Consider the following 16,954-nt stretch of genomic DNA (forward strand, 5'->3'; position numbering starts at 1 on the left):
TCTGCCCCCCATCAAAAGCTTGACATATTTATTTTCTATCAACAGTATATATAAGGATTCTGGCTTATTCCATTCCTTGTAATATCACAATATCAGTTTATTATTTGCCATTTTTTGTATGATACTTAAAAACTGCTGAACCAGGGAGTAGTCCAATTCTTTTTGACACTGATACTGATGGTCATCTTCAGAGATCAATGGGCAGGTCCCCAACAGCCCATGTGCCTCCACTCAGACACTCAGTGAGATTCTTTTTTTTTTTTTTTTTAATTTTTTTGACAGGCAGAGTGAATAATGAGAGAGACAGGGAGAAAGGTCTTCCTTTTACCATTGGTTCACCCTCCAATGGCTGCTGCCACCAGCGTGCTGCGGCTGGTGCACCACGCTGATCCAAAGGCAGGAGCCAGGTGCTTCTCCTGGTCTCCCATGGAGTGCAGGGCCCAAGCACTTGGGCCATCCTCCACTGCACTCCTGGGCCATAGCAGAGAGCTGGACTGGAACAGGAGCAACCAGGACAGAATCCAGTTCCCCGACCGGGACTAGAACCCAGTGTGCCAGCGCTGCAGGTGGAGGATTAGCCTATTGAGCCACGGCACCAGCCACTCAGTGAAATTCTATAAAATTCAGGATTTTGGTTAAGCCATTCTTGTACCTGGAGAATTGTATCCTACCTTTCTCATTCTTCCCCTTTCTCCACAAGTTGACACCAAGTAGAAAGGGTTGAGATGTGTGCCTACCTAGTCTTCTATTCATCCCTCCTCTTTATTCTCAACCCCTGCTTCATCCCTGTGATTCCACAAGGGTGACTCTGGTTTATGGAGACCATCCCTTAACACTTACTGGTTTTCTTCACCGTGCCTTTGAAGTGATCACAGGGACAGTGCTTCTTTGGCAGCCTAGGCACTGTCATGAGTTTTCTTTTCGGGGCTCTCAGGAACCAACCTGAAATAACAGATAACCCTGCTCAGACAGGAGAGTTAACGCATTTGAGTAGGGGGGAGGTAGGGCTTTCCTTGCCATCTCCCATGTCTTCACTTCCTCTCTCATCCCACAGCAAGCTGTGAAAAGGGGTCAACACAGAAGAGTGGGGACTTACATCTGTTTGAACACCAAGATCTCCAAGTTGTTTTTCCTGACCTATGTGGCAGACGTAGAGGGGGTATCAGGATATCATCGGCAAGACTGAAGAATGGAAAGCCACACCTAAGTGTGTTTTAGTGGCTGCTTTACCTTGGACAGCCATCTTGCCTCTCTGCTTTCATTCTTTCCTGTGAGGAAAATAGGGCTGAGAATAGGGTTCAGAAAGCTTTTGGAAAGCAGCCCTGGTTCTCAGGAAAAAGGTTAATTTGGGTTGGGGGAAGCTTGAGATTCAGTTGGTTCTCCTGCAGACCCTGGAGGAGTTTAGTTCTTGCCTGAGACTCAGTAAGGAAGCAGGCATTGGTGTTGAACACGGTGACTGGTGGAGAGGGGGTGGATGATGTCAGCTCAGATAACATCTGCAATGGTCTCAGAGGGGCTCAAGGGAGAGAGTCAGGGTCATGGTGATGCCATCGTTGTTGTTGATGCAGAGTTACTGACCTTTGCACTCACATTCTTGGCCATCTTCCCAGAGCCACCTCCCTGAAGTTTGGCGTTGGTCCCCATGGCCTCTGGCGACCCCTGTTGGAAGGAACCATTTCACTTGCGGGCACCAGTAAGCGAAGAGACCAACAGAAATGCCCCCTAGCACTATGCTACCAAGGCTAGCATGGGTCAGTTTCTCCTTTTCACTTCAGGAATCTAGGTTACTTCAAAAGAGGAATATTTGGGTGGGTGTGTGGTGCAGCACTTAAGCCTCTGCTTAGGATTCCCGCATGCGTATTGGAGCGACTGTTACGGTCCTGGATCCTCCTCTTCAGATCCAGCTTCCTGCTAAGGTACACCCTTTCAAGTAAAATGAAAATTTAAAGAGAGAGAGAGGTGCTGGTATTGTGGTGCAGTGGATTAAGCTGCCACCTGCAACACCCACATCCCGTATGAGTGCCACTTCTGATTTAGCTTGCTGCTAATGTTCCTGGGAAAGCAACAGAAAATGGCCACTGCCAGCCACGTGGGAGACCTGGAGGGAGTTCCAGGCTCCTGGCTTCAGCCTGGCCCAACCCTGGACCATTGCAGCCATTTGAAGAGTGAGCCAGCAGATAGAAGACCTTACTCTCCTTTACTTTTTTAAAGATTATTAAAGGTAGGTTGAGAGAGGGAGGGAGGAGAGAGAGAGAGAGAGAGAGAGAGAGAGAGAGAGAGAGAGAGAAATAGAGGGAGTTTTAAACGGCTAAAGAAATGTGGCCTAGGGGCAGTGCTGGAATCCAATATGGGCGCCGGTTCAAGTCCTGGCTGCTCCTCTACCAATCCATCTCTCTGCTATGGCCTGGGAAAGCAGTAGAAGATGGCCCAAGTATTCGGGCCCCTGCACCCGCATGGGAGACCCGGAGGAAGCTCCTGGCTCCTGGCTTCAGATCTGCTCAGCTCTGGCTGTTGCGGCCATCTGGGGAGTGAACCAGCAGATGGAAGACCTCTCTCTCTCTCTCTCTTCTCTGTCTGTAACTCTACCTCTCAAATAAATAAAATCAAATCTTTAAAAAAAATGTGGCCTAGAGAAAAGCTTAGCTGAAAGTAAATGGAGAAAGAATGGCTTTTGGATGGAAGAGAGGACAAAGTAGGGAATTTATTAAGAACTTACACCGCCACCCTCCAATGAAATCCTCACGACTTAAGGAGAAAGAGAAAGGAGAAGATCACTCTATGAGCCAAGATTTTCACCTGACTCCAAGTTGCTCTGTCGAATTTGCAATCTTCATTCAGCCATAAGAGGTTGGCATTTATCATTGTTCCTCTGGAACAAATATAATCCTTTTGGCCTCTGTCTAAGCCTGTTTTATTATCTTATTCTGTCTTATCTCCATTTTGCAATACCTAAAATATTTTCATGGCAACCAAGGATGGTGGTTTGTACACTTGAGTTCCTCAAGCTAGAACTGGACTTCTCCTGTGTGTAGCAGTTTCTTTCATTTTTTTAAAATTTATTTGAAAGTTAGAGTTACACAGAGAGAGGAGAGGCAGAGAGAGAGAGAGAAAGAGAGAGAGGTCTTCCATCTGACGGTTCACTCCCCAATTGGCCGCAACGGCCGAAGCTGCGCCAATCTGAAGCCAGGAGCTTCTTCCAGGTTTCCCTTGCGCGTGCAGGGGCCCAAGAACTTGGGCCATATTCTACTGTTTTCCCAGGCCATAGCAGAGAGCTGGACAGGAAGTGGAGCAGCCAGGTCTTGAACCAGCACCCAAGTGGGATGCCAGTGCTTCAGGTCAGGGCGTTAACCCGCTGCTCCACAGCACCGGCCCCATGTGTGTAGTAGTTTCTGATGTTTCCTGTCAGAATTTATTATGTCTTAATGTGATTCCTATCCTATATGAACATAGCTCTCTTATTGCACATTTATATTTTATTGCTGGAAATCTGTCATGGACCAGATTGTGTGCCCCCAAAGTCACACATTGAAGCCCTAATCCCCAGTACCTCAGAAAAGGGCTTGTGAAGAGGTGGTTCGGTTAAAAGGAGGCTATTGCGTTGAGCCCTAATCCATTCTGACTGGTGTCCTTATAAGAAGAGGAGATTTAGACACACAAAAAAGACCCCGGAAGTGTGTGTAGGCAGAGGAACAACCATGTGAGAATATAGCAAGAAGGCTACTGTTGTGGACTGAATGTGTCCCCCTAAAAGCTGCATGTTGAAAGCGAACCCCTAATGTGACAGTATTAGGAGACAGGGCCCTAATTATGCCAAAAGGTGGAGCCCTCGTGCATGAGACTAGTGCCCTTGTGAAAGGGGCCCCAGAGAGCTCGGTCCTGGTCTTTCTGGCATATAAAGACGCGGGAGAAGCCAGGTGTCTGCAACAGCACACAGGTCACCACCTGACCACGGCCCAGTCACGCTGATACTCTGATCTTGAACACCCCACCTCCAGAACTGTGGGGGATGTACTTCTGTTGTTTATAAGCCGCCTGGTCTGTGCTGTGCTACTTTGTTGTATCAGCGCCATACCAAGGCAATGGCCATTTGCAAGTCAAGGAGAGAGGACTTAGATGAAACCAGACCAGTCTGTGGCCATGTCACACTCAACATGCCTGTTCTTGTCTGGTCTCAGAAGCCAAACAAGGTTGTGCCTGGTTAGTACTTGGATGGGAGAAGAAAGCAAACCTGAAGACACCTTGTTCTTGGGTTTTCAGCTTCCAGGACTGTGAAGAATGCGTCCCTCCTGTTTAAGCCACCAGTCTGTGGTATTTTGTTACAGCAAATGAAATGAAAGCCGTATCTTTCTCCCTCACTAGACTCTGAAGGACTGGTTCAGTGATCATTCAGCCTCATGGTTCCTGGCACGTGGTAGCATTTGATGGATGTTTGTTCAGTGAGTGGTTGGGCGAGTTGTTGTTTGGAGAGGGCTCTCAAGATCATCTGGTTCAACTGAGGTCTCCTGTTTCCCCGACTCGTGCCCTTTCTGCCACTCAGATGGAGGGCTTGCACCATCTCCGCAAGTGCTAGTGTTCAGATGTTCTCATGTGTTGTTTTCAGTGCCATTAAAATAATTTAAAGAGGTGTAACCCCTGCCACTACACTTTTCTAACATTTTGTTCTTGCTTGACCTCCACCCATTTCCAGAGAAAAGCCACAGAATATTAGAGCCAAAGGATTCTTGGTGATTATGAAGCTGAATCCCTTAACTGATACTTTTCTTCTTTCTAAATATAATCTCAGTATATTGGAGAAAATTTTGAAAATAGAAGGAAATCATTATTTTTACCAACTATTGGTATTTTGGTATATTTGTTGCCTGCAAAGGTTTTTCTCTATATGGTGATTACCATAGTATGTGAACAGATTACTTAAAAAAAAAAAAAGATGTATTGATTGATTTGAAAGGCAGAGTTACAGAGAGAGAACCATCTGCTGGTTCACTTTCCAAATGGCTGCAGTGGCTGGAGCTGGGCCGATCGGAAGCCAGGAGCCAGGAGCTTTTTCTGGGTCTCCCACATGGATACAGGGGCCCAAGGACCTGGGCCATCCTCCACTGCTTTCCCAGGCCATAGCAGAGAGCTGGATTGGAAGTGGAGCAGCCGGGACTCGAACCGGCGCCCATATCGGATGCCGGCACTGCAGGCGGTGGTTTTATCCACTACACCACAGCGCCGGCCCTGTGAACGGATTTCTTTTGTTTCCCCACTTCATAAGCATGTTACTGTCTTTTCATAATGTTAAAATTTTAATTTTTTTTTTTTTGACAGGCAGAGTGGACAGTGAGAGAGAGAGACAGAGACAGAGAGAAAGGTCTTCCTTTGCCGTTGGTTCACCCTCCAATGGCCGCCGTGGCCGGCGCACTGTGGCCGGTGCACCGCGCTGATCCGATGGCAGGAGCCAGGAGCCAGGTGCTTTTCCTGGTCTCTCATGGGGTGCAGGGCCCAAGCACCTGGGCCATCCTCCACTGCACTCCCTGGCCACAGCAGAGGGCTGGCCTGGAAGAGGGGCAACCGGGACAGAATCCGGCGCCCCGACTGGGACTAGAACCCGGTGTGCCGGCGCCGCTAGGCGGAGGATTAGCCTAGTGAGCCGCGGCGCCGGCTTAATTTTCATTTTTTTGAAAGAGAGAGAGAGACAGAGACAGAGACAGAGACATATCTTCCATCTGCTGGTTTACTCCCCAAATGCTTGCAACAACCAGGGCTGGGCCAGGTGAAAAACAACAGCCCAAAACTCAATCACTATCTCCCGTCTGGGAGCCAGGAACCCAAGTATTTAAGGCATCACCTGCTGCTTCCCAGGGAGTACATTAGCAGGAAATTATTAGAAGTAGAGGAGTTGGGCCGGCGCCGCGGCTCACTAGGCTAATCCTCCGCCTAGCGGCGCCGGCACACCGGGTTCTAGTCCCGGTCGGGGCGCCGGATTCTGTCCCGGTTGCCCCTCTTGCAGGCCAGCTCTCTGCTGTGGCCAGGGAGTGCAGTGGAGGATGGCCCAAGTGCTTGGGCCCTGCACCCCATGGGAGACCAGGATAAGTACCTGGCTCCTGCCATCAGATCAGCGCGGTGCGCCAGCCGCAGCGCGCCGGCCACGGCAGCCATTGGAGGGTGAACCAATGGCAAAGGAAGACCTTTCTCTCTGTCTCTCTCTCTCACTGTCCACTCTGCCTGTCAAAAAAAAAAAAAAAAAAGTAGAGGAGTTGAGACTCAAGCTGACACTCTAATATGGGATGCAGGTGTCCCTAGTGGTGACTTAACTGCTGCGCCAAATGCCTGCTCCCATAGCATTTTTAGTGATCGTATAACACTCCCTCCAAGTATATGTGTTCTAACTTATTTATGTTTTCCTTTGAATATTTAGATTGTTTTATTTTGAGACACAGTATTAATCAATTTCTTTGTTCTTATAAATGTTTTTCATTTTCTTAGGGGAGAGTTCCCAAAGTGGAACTACTGGATCAAAAGTTAAGAACAGTTTTGTGGAGCCAGCATTGTGGTATAATGGGCTAAGCCTCCATCTGGGATACTAGCATTCCATATGGATGCCAATTGGAGTCTAAGCTGCTCCACTTCCAATCCAGTTTCCTGCTGATGTGCCTGGGAAAGCAGGGGATGAAACTCCTGGCTCCTGGCTTCAGCCTGCATCAGCCCTGGCTGTTATGGTCATTTGGGAAGTGAAACAACAGATGGAAGATTCTCTGTCTCTCTCTCACTCTGTCTCTCTCTCTTTCTTTCTCTCTCCCGGTAACTCTGCCTTTCAAATAAATAAAAATAAAAAAGGGGACAGTTTTGTGTTTCTTGATGCTATTATCAAATTGCTTCCAAAAGAAGTCTTAGTTAAATTGCTCTCTTTTTCTCTCTCTCTTAGTTCAGAAATGGAAGCCCAGAGAGATCAAATGAAATGTCCAAGTTCATAAAGGTAATGATGACACATTTAGAGTTAAAACCTGTCTAGGTCCAAGATCCTTAATCTGTTGTTTTTTCTGCAGTCATACGTGACTCTGATTTCCTGGGCGAGCCTGAGAGGGAATCTACACAATACTAGAGTGTTATGTGTCCTAATCCTCAAACACTCACGGGCTATCTTTATGAATTTTTTCCTGCCTCTATTATTATTTACTTCATACTTTTTATCTAAATTTATTTTACAAAATGCCATCACTCTATGCAGTATTATATCTGAAATAAGTTTGATGTATACTAAGATTTTTTTCCTAACATGCAATTAAAATAAACATGTAACTACTAAAGTGAAAAAAAAGCTAAGCTATGTTCCACTGAAAATACATTTTAGGAAACACTGATGTGTAGTATAAGCATGGACTTTATATTCAGATACGTGTGGAGTCAACTACTGGCTCTGTGGCTTACCTAGGTTGTCTTGGACATATCACTTAGCCTCCTTGATCTTTGATTCCCTGATGTGTAATCTGAGACAGTAATGTCTCCCTCACAGGACTTTAGGAGCTCCAGTGGGTACCTAGTGCCCAGGCAGGCAATGAGTACATGATGCTACCTCTGTGGCTGTTACTAGGGACTTCTGTTTATTTCCAAGAAAAGGTCTTGCTGACATGTGTATGCGAAGAAGTTACTTCCACTCCTTAGGATTTGCCGGGTGGCTATTGTTATTTTGATTTTCCAGTTCTACGACATGTGTGCTCTGTGATTTTTAGATAAGTTGCTTAACTTCTCTGTGCTTCGTTTACCTAATTTGTATTTTTTAAAATGACACATAAACATGGTCCATATTTACAAAGAACCATGTGATGTTTGACGTATATACATATACGTCATATATATAGACTCCATACATATATATAATATATATATACTCCATACATATCTATAATATAGTGTCATCTTCGAATCACAGAGAGCACGTCCATCTCTTCAAACCATTATCATTTCTTTGTGGTGAAAACATTCAAAATCCTTTCTGCCTTTCTGATATCTTTTTTTAAAAAAAGATTTATTTATTTATTTATTTGAAAGGCAGAGTTACATAGAGGCAGAGAGAGAGAGAGAGAGAGAGAGAGAGAGAGAGAGAGAGAGAGAGAGAGAGAGAGAAGTCTTCCATCCACAGTGCTGGATTGTGGATGGAAGTGCTGGCATCCCATATAGGCACTGGTTTGAGTCCTGGCTGCTCCACTTCCAATCCAATCCAGCTCTCTGCGATGGCCTGGGAAAGCAGTGGAAATGGCCCAAGTGCTTGGGCCCCTGCACCTGCATGGGAGACCTGAAAGAAGCTCCTGGCTCCTGGCTTCGGATCAGCACAGATCCAGTTGTTGCAGCCATTTGGGGAGTGAACCAGTGGATGGAAGACCTCTCTCTCTGCCTCTGCCTCTCTATAACTTTGCCTTTCAAATAAATAAATAAATATATATTTTTTAAAGATACCATTTGGGACACCTGTATCCCACATTAGAGTGCCTGGGTTCCAGTCCCAACTCTGCTGTTAGGTCTAGCTTTCTGCTAATTTATACTCTTGGAGCAAAAGGTACTGGCTCAAGTAGTCGAGTCCCTGCTACCCATGTGGGCGACCTGGATTGAGAGCCTAGATCTTGTTTTCAGTCTGGCTGACCCTGCCATTGCAGGCTTTTGAGGGAGTGAATCTGCGAGTGAGAACTTACCTCTTTGTCATCTCTGCATACCAAATAAATAAATAATCTTTTAAAGGTTCATGAAAAGTTCCTATTATGAAGAAACTATGTGTGTATTTTTCTTTGAACTTTTTGGAGGATGTGTGTCCTCACATGTTATTTCACATGTCTGTCCACTAGAGGGTCCAGCACCAATATCACCTGCTAGCAAGGGCATATCTAGTGCCCTGGGCTTGTCAGTACTCTCCTCCCATGAAAGGGATCAGGGCTCTCTAGAGAAATGGCAGGGCTGTGGCAGGGAGGTGCAAGATGAGTCTGGAGTATGTCATGAGGTCATAAAGTAAGCAACTGCTTGAAAAATTATTTAAGTATGTCAAAAGGTCACAAGAAGCCAACTTGAAGGCCAGTTTGGGGACAATATGAACAACATATTGAAAAATGATAGTAACAGATTATTAACTCATAGGTATCCATGAGCCCATACATACATAAATAAGTAATTGAACAAGTAAATAAATGAGACAGAAGGAATATATTTTCCTTACAGTAAAATTCCAATGAATAAATATAGAAGGAATTATGGAAATAGAAAATCACTAATTGGTTAATACCACAGGCCATAATAATTACGTGTAGGCAAGAATCATCAGTGAATTCTATAAATTAATGGGTAAAATTATAATGAAAAGAAATAGATTTTTTTTATTTGACAGGTAGAGTTATAGACAGTGAGAGAGAGAGACAGAGAGAAAGGTCTTCCTTCCATTGGTTCACCCCCCAAATGGCCGCTACGGCTGGCACTGCGCCAATCTGAAGCCAGGAGCCAGATGCCTCCTCCTGGTCTCCCATGTGGGTGCAGGGGCTCAAGTGCTCGGGCCATCCTCCACTGCCCTCCCGAGCCACAGCAGAGAGCTGGACTGGAAGAGGAGCAACCGAAACTAGAACCCGGTGCCCATATGGGGATGCCGGCGCTGCAGGCGGAGGATTAACCAAGTGAGCCATGGCGCCAGCCCCAAGAAATAGATGATTTGTATATCAAAGTTTCTCTCCACATGACACTTACTAATTACAGTGGGGGAAATAATAACTTTAGGGCCTGGCAGACATCTCCTGAACCAAGTGCTCAGAGTCAACCAGTAACATGAGGATATACCGGTGTTGTGGTATTCTTGCCAAAAATATATCAGACAAGCCCCAACTGCGTGACTTTCTACAAAATCACTGACTGATCTTCTTTAAAAGAGTCAAGGTCATGAAAGACAAGGGAAAATTGAGAAACTACCCTGGGTTGGAGAAGACTGAAGAGACAGGTCAGTGTTATTCAGTACCAACTCTGGGGTTGGACCCTGGTGCAGTCAGAGGCCATTAATGTGGGACGATGAGCAAAATTTGAATAATTTTGCATTAGTTCATGCTATTGTATCAATGCCAGTTTCCTGGTTTTGATAATCATGTTACGGTTACGTAAGATGTTATTTGAAAACAATTGCATGAAGGATAATCTACTGGAACTCTTACTATTTCTACAACATTTTTGAAAGTCTGACAAATTAAAAGTTAAAAATATTAGATTTCTGTGAGGACAAAATGAGTTAATACATGTGAAGCACATGTATTAGAATAATTCCTGGGACATAAGAGTTAGCTATTGTCATATATCATTTTATAATTAGTAATATAGTTAATGAATAATATATTATGTCATTTGTTTCCTGATATCCTCATATACTGTCACATATTTATCTTTTCCTTTCTTCCTTGTGAAAAGCATATTGAGCACTCATGTAGTTACTTTAAGAGCTATATTTTAGGGGCAGGCTTTGGCACAGTAGTTAAGACACCCCTTGGGATGCCTGCATCCCATATCAGAGTGCCTAGATTCAAGTCCTAACTTTGCTTTCAATTACAGCTTCCTGCTAATGTGCACCCTGGGAGGCAACAGGTGATGGCTCAAGTGCTTGGGTCCCTGTCACCCACGTGGAAGACACTGATGGGGTTCCTGGCTCCTGACTTTGGCCTGATTCAGCCCTGGCTATTGTAGGCATTTGAGGAGTGAACCAGCAGATGGAAGATCTCTTTCTGTCCGTCTCTGTCTCTCTCTCTCACTGTCCCTCTACCTTTCAAATAAAATGCAAGTACATTAAAAAAAAATTGTTAGCTAGTGCTGTGGCACAGCAGGTTAAGCTGTGGTCTGCAGTGCTGGCATCCCATATGGACACTGGTTCAAGTCTCAGCTCCTCCGCTTCTGATCCAGCTCCCTTCTAATGTGCCTGGGAAAGCAGCAGAAGATGGCCCAAGTTCTTGGGCTCCTGGTTCACTCCCCAAATGGCCACAATGTCTGGAAGTGCACCCTGCCAGAACCTGGAGCCCAGAGCTTCTTCCTACATGGGTGCAAGTACTTGGTGTTAAGTACTTGGGCCATATTCTGCTGCTTTCCCAGGCACATTAGCACAGAGCTGGATCAAAAGTAGAGCTGCCAGGTCTTGAATTGGTGCCCATATGGGATGCATCGCAGGCAGAGGCTTAGCTTGCTACGGCACAATACCAGCCCCAGAGCTTGCATTTCGAAATTGTACTTGGCTGGGATACAAGGCTTTTGCCCAGCCACCATCCATCCTATGGGGTTTGTAACAGTGCCATCTGGTGGCACAGCAAGCTTGCCCCAATTCATCACCCTTGAAATTTTACTCAGTCCATTTATTAAGCCCTTTCTAGGTGGACATTATAGATCATTTAATTTTTTAAAAGATTTACTTATTTATTTGAAAAATCAGAGCTATACAGAAAGAGGAGAGGCAGAGAGAGAGAGAGAGAGGAGAGAGAGAGAAAGAGAGAGAGAGAGAGAGGTCTTCTATCTGATGGTTCACTCCCCAATTGGCTACAACAGCTGAAGCTGTGCCGATCCGAAGCCAGGAGCCAGGAGCCAGGAGCGTCTTCCGGGTCTCCCACATGGGTGCAGGGACCAAAGCACTTGGGCCATCTTCTACTGCTTTCCCAGGCCATAGCAGAGAGCTGGTCGGAAGTGGAGCAGCCGGGACTCGAACTAGTGTCCATATGGGATGCTGGCACTTCAGGCCAGGGCGTTAACCCATTGTGCCACAATGCCAGCCCCTAGATCATTTAATTTTAACAGCAAATCTATCTGATAAGTGGCATTGTATTCATTTCAGTATGATAAAACTGAGGCTCAAGAAAATTCAAGTGAATTGTCCAGGGTTGCAGGGAGAGTGTTAGAGCCAGGATTCGGATCTAGGGCCCTCTGATGCCCATGCTGAGTCTAAGTGTTTAGGTGAATCCAAATGCGCAGTCGGGTTTAAGAAGGATTGGCATGCAGAAGAGGTTCTCAACTCGAGTCCCTCCCCAGGGGACATTTGGCAGTGTCTGGAAATATTTTTGGCTTTTATAACTGGGGGTAGGATTGGGAGACTTGCTAAACAGCCTTGAACTGCTCTCACAACAAAGAACTAATCAGCCCCAAATGTCAGTGGAGCTACTGTGAAACCTGGTGCGGTCTTCACAGGGCAACGTCTTGAGCTTTCATGTTGAGGCATGAGGGTTTATCCTTTCAGGTAGCTCGTATTCACAGAGGACTGTGCTGAGCAGTGTGAGGGTTATGAAAACAATGGCTGGCGTGTGCCCTTGAGGGAGTTACAGTCCAGAATGGCAGGGGTGTGGTCAGGAAAGGCACAGCCACACCTTTGTTACAAGTTAGAATGTACCCGGTTGCCCCTCTTCCAGGCCAGCTCTCTGCTGTGGCCAGGGAGTGCAGTGGAGGATGGCCCAAGTGCTTAGGCCCTGCACCCCATGGGAGACCAGGAGAAGCACCTGGTTCCTGCCTTCGGATCAGCGCAGTGCGCCGGCCACAGTGCACCGGCCCCGGCGGCCATTGGAGGGTGAACCATGGGCAAAGAAAGACCTTTCTCTCTGTCTCTCTCTCTCACTGTCCACTCTGCCTGTCAAAAAAAAAAACAAAAAAAAAAAACAAAAAAAACAAACAAACAAACAAAAAAAACCCCAAGTTAGAATGTAAGCACTAAGAAGAGAGTCCTTCTTAGCATTAGGGCTGAGCACACGCACGGGAGGGAGAGCTCACTTCTGGTCGCAGGAGGAAACAGTGTTTGGGCTGGGTGCATGAAGAGTTGAGCAGGCGGGAAAACAGGAGCTGCACAAGGAGCGGCAGTCTGCTTTGGGTGGAGCAGTGTGTGTGTCCTGGGTGGTGGACTGGAAATGGCACACTGGGGCCAGAGCTTTGGCTCCAGGCCAAGGGGACTCAGGCCTTGGTGTCTTTTTGAAAAGCTTTCTCTGGGGCTATGGGGCTCAGCAGGTTCCAGAAAACTTTCCTTATAAATGAGAAAAATGTTTCAATTGGGGTGGAACAGGTAAATTTCTGATTTTGGGACCAAATTAATGCTGAGAATGTAGCAAAGCTATGAGGGTACGTCAGATAATTCATGGAAGAATGGAATTAAAAGATAAGCTTATTTTGCTGCAAAATTGAAACCTGTACGTAGCTTTTTTTTTTCATAATAAGAATTTCCATGAACTTTTTAAAGACCCTTTTTCTTTTACCCCAAAGTAGTCCTTGGGGATAATGTGGTCTCACATAGAAATATACACGGGCAAGAGCTCTCTTCTGTGTGGTTCTTCTGTGGAGGGCTGGACCACTTTGGCTATAGTAAAAACCAGGGCAGATTTGGGACTCCTAACCGAAGGTCTGCCTCCCACAAGGTGAGCTGTTAGAACAGGGCTTGGTATGGCTAACGCTTCAATATGAATACTACCTGGTGATAGAGAAGTCCTTCCTGGTTTATTACATTTCCATTAAACAGCATTGAAAATTGTTGGTGGCATGTCTTATGCATTGTACAGAATGTAAGCAAGGACTTCCTGATTTTCAGTGAACCTGCAGCTGCCACGAACACCCCCCCCCCCACACACACACCACTGCCACCAAGTTGGGCCCTGGGAGGTTCACTGCTCTTTTGGAAAAGGGTTGAGGGAAAAAGAAAGCTTGCAAGTGTGTGTGAGTGCGTGCACATGTGTGTATGTGTGCATTTTGCCAGCTACACTTACACATTCACATACAATATCCCATATCCCATTTGACTATCACAATACCCTTTAGCTGGAAGCACCGTTTTCTCCTTTTGGGAAATGAGGAAGCTGGCACTGAGCAAGGCTAATGCGCCCCCAATCCCTGTAGCTGAATAACATGGGCTACATCTTAATGCACGTGAGGCCCGATTTGCCACATTTTCTCCTGCTCTCTTCCCCTTCATAGAAAATTAGTTTTGTTTACCTGAATGTGGGTTGCTAGAGACCGTGGGCATCAGCAGTAGCGACAGCAGCAGCAGGAGGGAGGGGATTAGAACCTTCTCTGGGGCCATGGGTGCTACTGCAGGTCGCTTGAGGAGTATGCCGAGTGTTCCGGGTCGGAGACGGCTGCCTTCTTGCAGAGGCTCAGGTGGGGTACTCGGGCGGGCCGTCTGGGCTTTAATCCCAGGGCAGGAACAGGTAAGGTGACTCTGTCGTTGTGGTAAGGTTTCAGATTGGACAACATGTTTTACGGGAATCTGAGAGGTGAAACTGGTCAAACAAAAGAAAAGCAATGTTCTTGAGAACATAAGGAGGTGACTGATAACTTGGCAGCAGTACTGTTCCTTCCCCGGGTCTTTCCTACCTCCCCATGCCCCAGCATCATGCTGTGATTTCCTCCTTAAGTCTTCTTCTTGCTTGGATGTCTTTGTACCTTTAGGTCTCTCTCTCTCTCTCTCTCTCTCTCTCTCTCTCTCTCTCTCTCACAGGAAAATGTATACTGAGAGTTGGCAGAACAAAGGATGGCATAGTCTGTTTCCCCTCTGTCTTCTCTATCCCCAGCAGGGGTAGGGTTATTGCCCGGTCCTCCCCTCAGCCCTAGGGGTGGCAGAGTAGGGTCGAGGAGAAGAGGCAGTCCTCCCTCACCTCTGGAGCAGTGGAGGAACCCAGGCCTCCTCGCTGTTCATCAGGAAGGTGCTGTGGCTTAGTCACTACAGTCAAAAGGAGGCCAGCGCCGCGGCTCACTAGGCTAATCCTCCACCTTGCGGAGCCGGCACACCGGGTTCTAGTCCCGGTTGGGGCGCCGGATTCTGTCCCGGTTGCCCCTCTTCCAGGCCAGCTCTCTGCTATGGCGCGGGAGTGCAGTGGAAGATGGCCCAGGTGCTTGGGCCCTGCACCCCATGGGAGACCAGGAAAAGCACCTGGCTCCTGGCTCCTGCCATCAGATCAGCGCGGTGCGCCAACCGCGGCGGCCATTGGAGGGTGAACCAACGGCAAAGGAAGACCTTTCTCTCTCTCTCTCTCTCTCTCTCTCTCACTGTCCACTCTGCCTGTCAAAAAAAAAAAAAAAAAAAAAAAAAAAAAAGTCAAAAGGAGAGAGAGCCGGGTTGGTGGAAGACACCGGGGACTTCAGTTCCAAGAATGTTTGAGAAACAGGGAGCCACAGAGGGAAGGAGACCTTCAAGTGTGTTTGCCCAGCCTCTTGGGGCTCCTGGCAGCAGACCTTGTTTGGGAGTGGCCCAAAACAAAGGAAGAAAGGTAATAATACTTACAATAAACACTGAGGGTCATGGGAAATCAGCGGAGGGGAGGGGAGGGGAAGGGAGGGAAGGGAAGGGAAGGGGAGGGGAGGGGAGGGGAAGAGAGGGGAGGAGAGGGGAGGGGAGGGGAGGGAAGGGAAGGGGAAGAGAGGGGAGGGGAGGGGAGGGGAGGGGAGGGGAGAGACAGAGAAAGAGGTCTTTCATTTGCTGGTTCACTCCCCAGATGGCCGCAACTGCTGGAGCTGGGCCAATCCGAAGCCAGGACCCAGGAACTTCTTCCAGATCTCCCACGTGGATGCAGGGGCCCAAACACCTGGACAATCTTCAGCTGCTTTCTCCAGGACATTAGCAGGGAGCTGGATAGGAAGTGCACAGCCAGGACTCAAATCAGTGCCCATATGGGATGGCGGCACTGCAGGCAAAGGCTTAACCTACTATGCCACACGCCAACCCTAGGAATTTGATTTTTTAATTCAAGAGGCAGAGAGACAGACAGGCACATAGAGAGAGCTTCCATGTGCTGGTTCACTCTCCAGATGTCCTCAATGGCTGAGACTGGGTCCAAGGGTGAAACTGAGAGCAGGAATCCAGCCCAGGTCCTGCATGTGGGTGGCAGGGACCAATTACTTGAACTGTCACTGCTGCCTATCAGGGTCTGCATTGGCAGGAAGCTAGAATTTGGAGCCAGAGCAAGGAATCAAATCCAGGCACTCCAGTGTGGAATGTGGGCATCCTGGCTGGCATCTTAACCATGAGGCCAAATGCCTGTCCCTGGACAGAGATCTTAGGGGACAGGGGCTTACTGTTTATTTTTGTATTCTCTGGACACATGTTGGGCCTGGTATTTTGAGAGTACTCTATAAATGTTTGTTAAATAGTTTTTTTAAATAAAGATATATTTATTTGAAGGGCAGAGGGAAAGACACACACACACACACACACACACACACACACACACACACATCCAGATCTTCCATCTGCTGGTTTACTTTTCAAATGGTCCCTAACAGCCTGGTCTGGGCCGGGCCAAAGCCAGGAGCCAGGAGCTTCATCCAGGTCTCCCACGTTGATGGTAAGAACCTAAGCTATTGGGACATCATCCACTGCTTTCCTAAACACATTAGCAGGGAGGGAGCTGGTTTGGAAGTGGAGCAGCCAAGACTTGAACTGGTGTCCATATGAGATGCTGGCATTGAAGGTGGTGACTTATCCTGCTATGCCCCAACATAGGCACATAATTGAATAATTTTATAACCCCTTAATGACTTGATAACATTAGAAAGTGTGTAGAGGCTGGTGCTGTGGCACACTAGGTTAATCTTCCGCCTGTGGTGCTGGCATCCAATATGGGCGCCGGTTCAAGTCCTGACTGCTCCACTTCTGATCCAGCTCTCTGCTATGGCCTGAGAAAGCAGTAGAAGATGGCCCAAGTGCTTGGGCCCCTGCACCCACATGGGAGATCTGGAAGAAGTTCCTGGGTCCTGGCTTCAGATTGGCCCAGCTCCAGCTGTTGCGGCCATTTGGGGAGTGAACCAATGGGTGGAAGACTTTTTCTCTGTCTTTCCCTCTCACTGTCTGTAACTCTACATCTCAAATAAATAAAATCTTTACAAAAAGGAAAGTATGTAATGGGAACAGGCATTTAGGCTGGTGGTTAAGATGTGTACATCCCGCATCAGAGTACCTGGGTTTGAATCCTAGCTTTAACTCCTGACATCAACTTCCTGCTAATGCACCTGG

The 16,954-nt window shown here is 47.1% G+C and overlaps 1 protein-coding gene across 1 annotated transcript; it reads right to left on the reverse strand.

Annotated features, from left to right (window-relative positions):
- Window positions 1-1,077: 1,077 nt before the first annotated feature.
- Window positions 1,078-14,214, reverse strand: CXCL17 (C-X-C motif chemokine ligand 17). Its single transcript, XM_070062164.1, has 4 exons — window positions 13,939-14,214; window positions 1,579-1,659; window positions 1,231-1,268; window positions 1,078-1,137 (listed from the first exon to the last, which is right to left on the reverse strand). Exons 1-4 carry the CDS (start codon window positions 14,024-14,026, stop codon window positions 1,093-1,095), a joined length of 252 nt encoding a protein of 83 aa, XP_069918265.1. The 5' UTR covers window positions 14,027-14,214; the 3' UTR covers window positions 1,078-1,092.
- Between the last annotated feature and the right edge of the window lie 2,740 nt (window positions 14,215-16,954).

This window comes from Oryctolagus cuniculus, chromosome 18 (assembly GCF_964237555.1).
Source record: "Oryctolagus cuniculus chromosome 18, mOryCun1.1, whole genome shotgun sequence".
Taxonomy (NCBI): Eukaryota; Metazoa; Chordata; class Mammalia; order Lagomorpha; family Leporidae; genus Oryctolagus; species Oryctolagus cuniculus.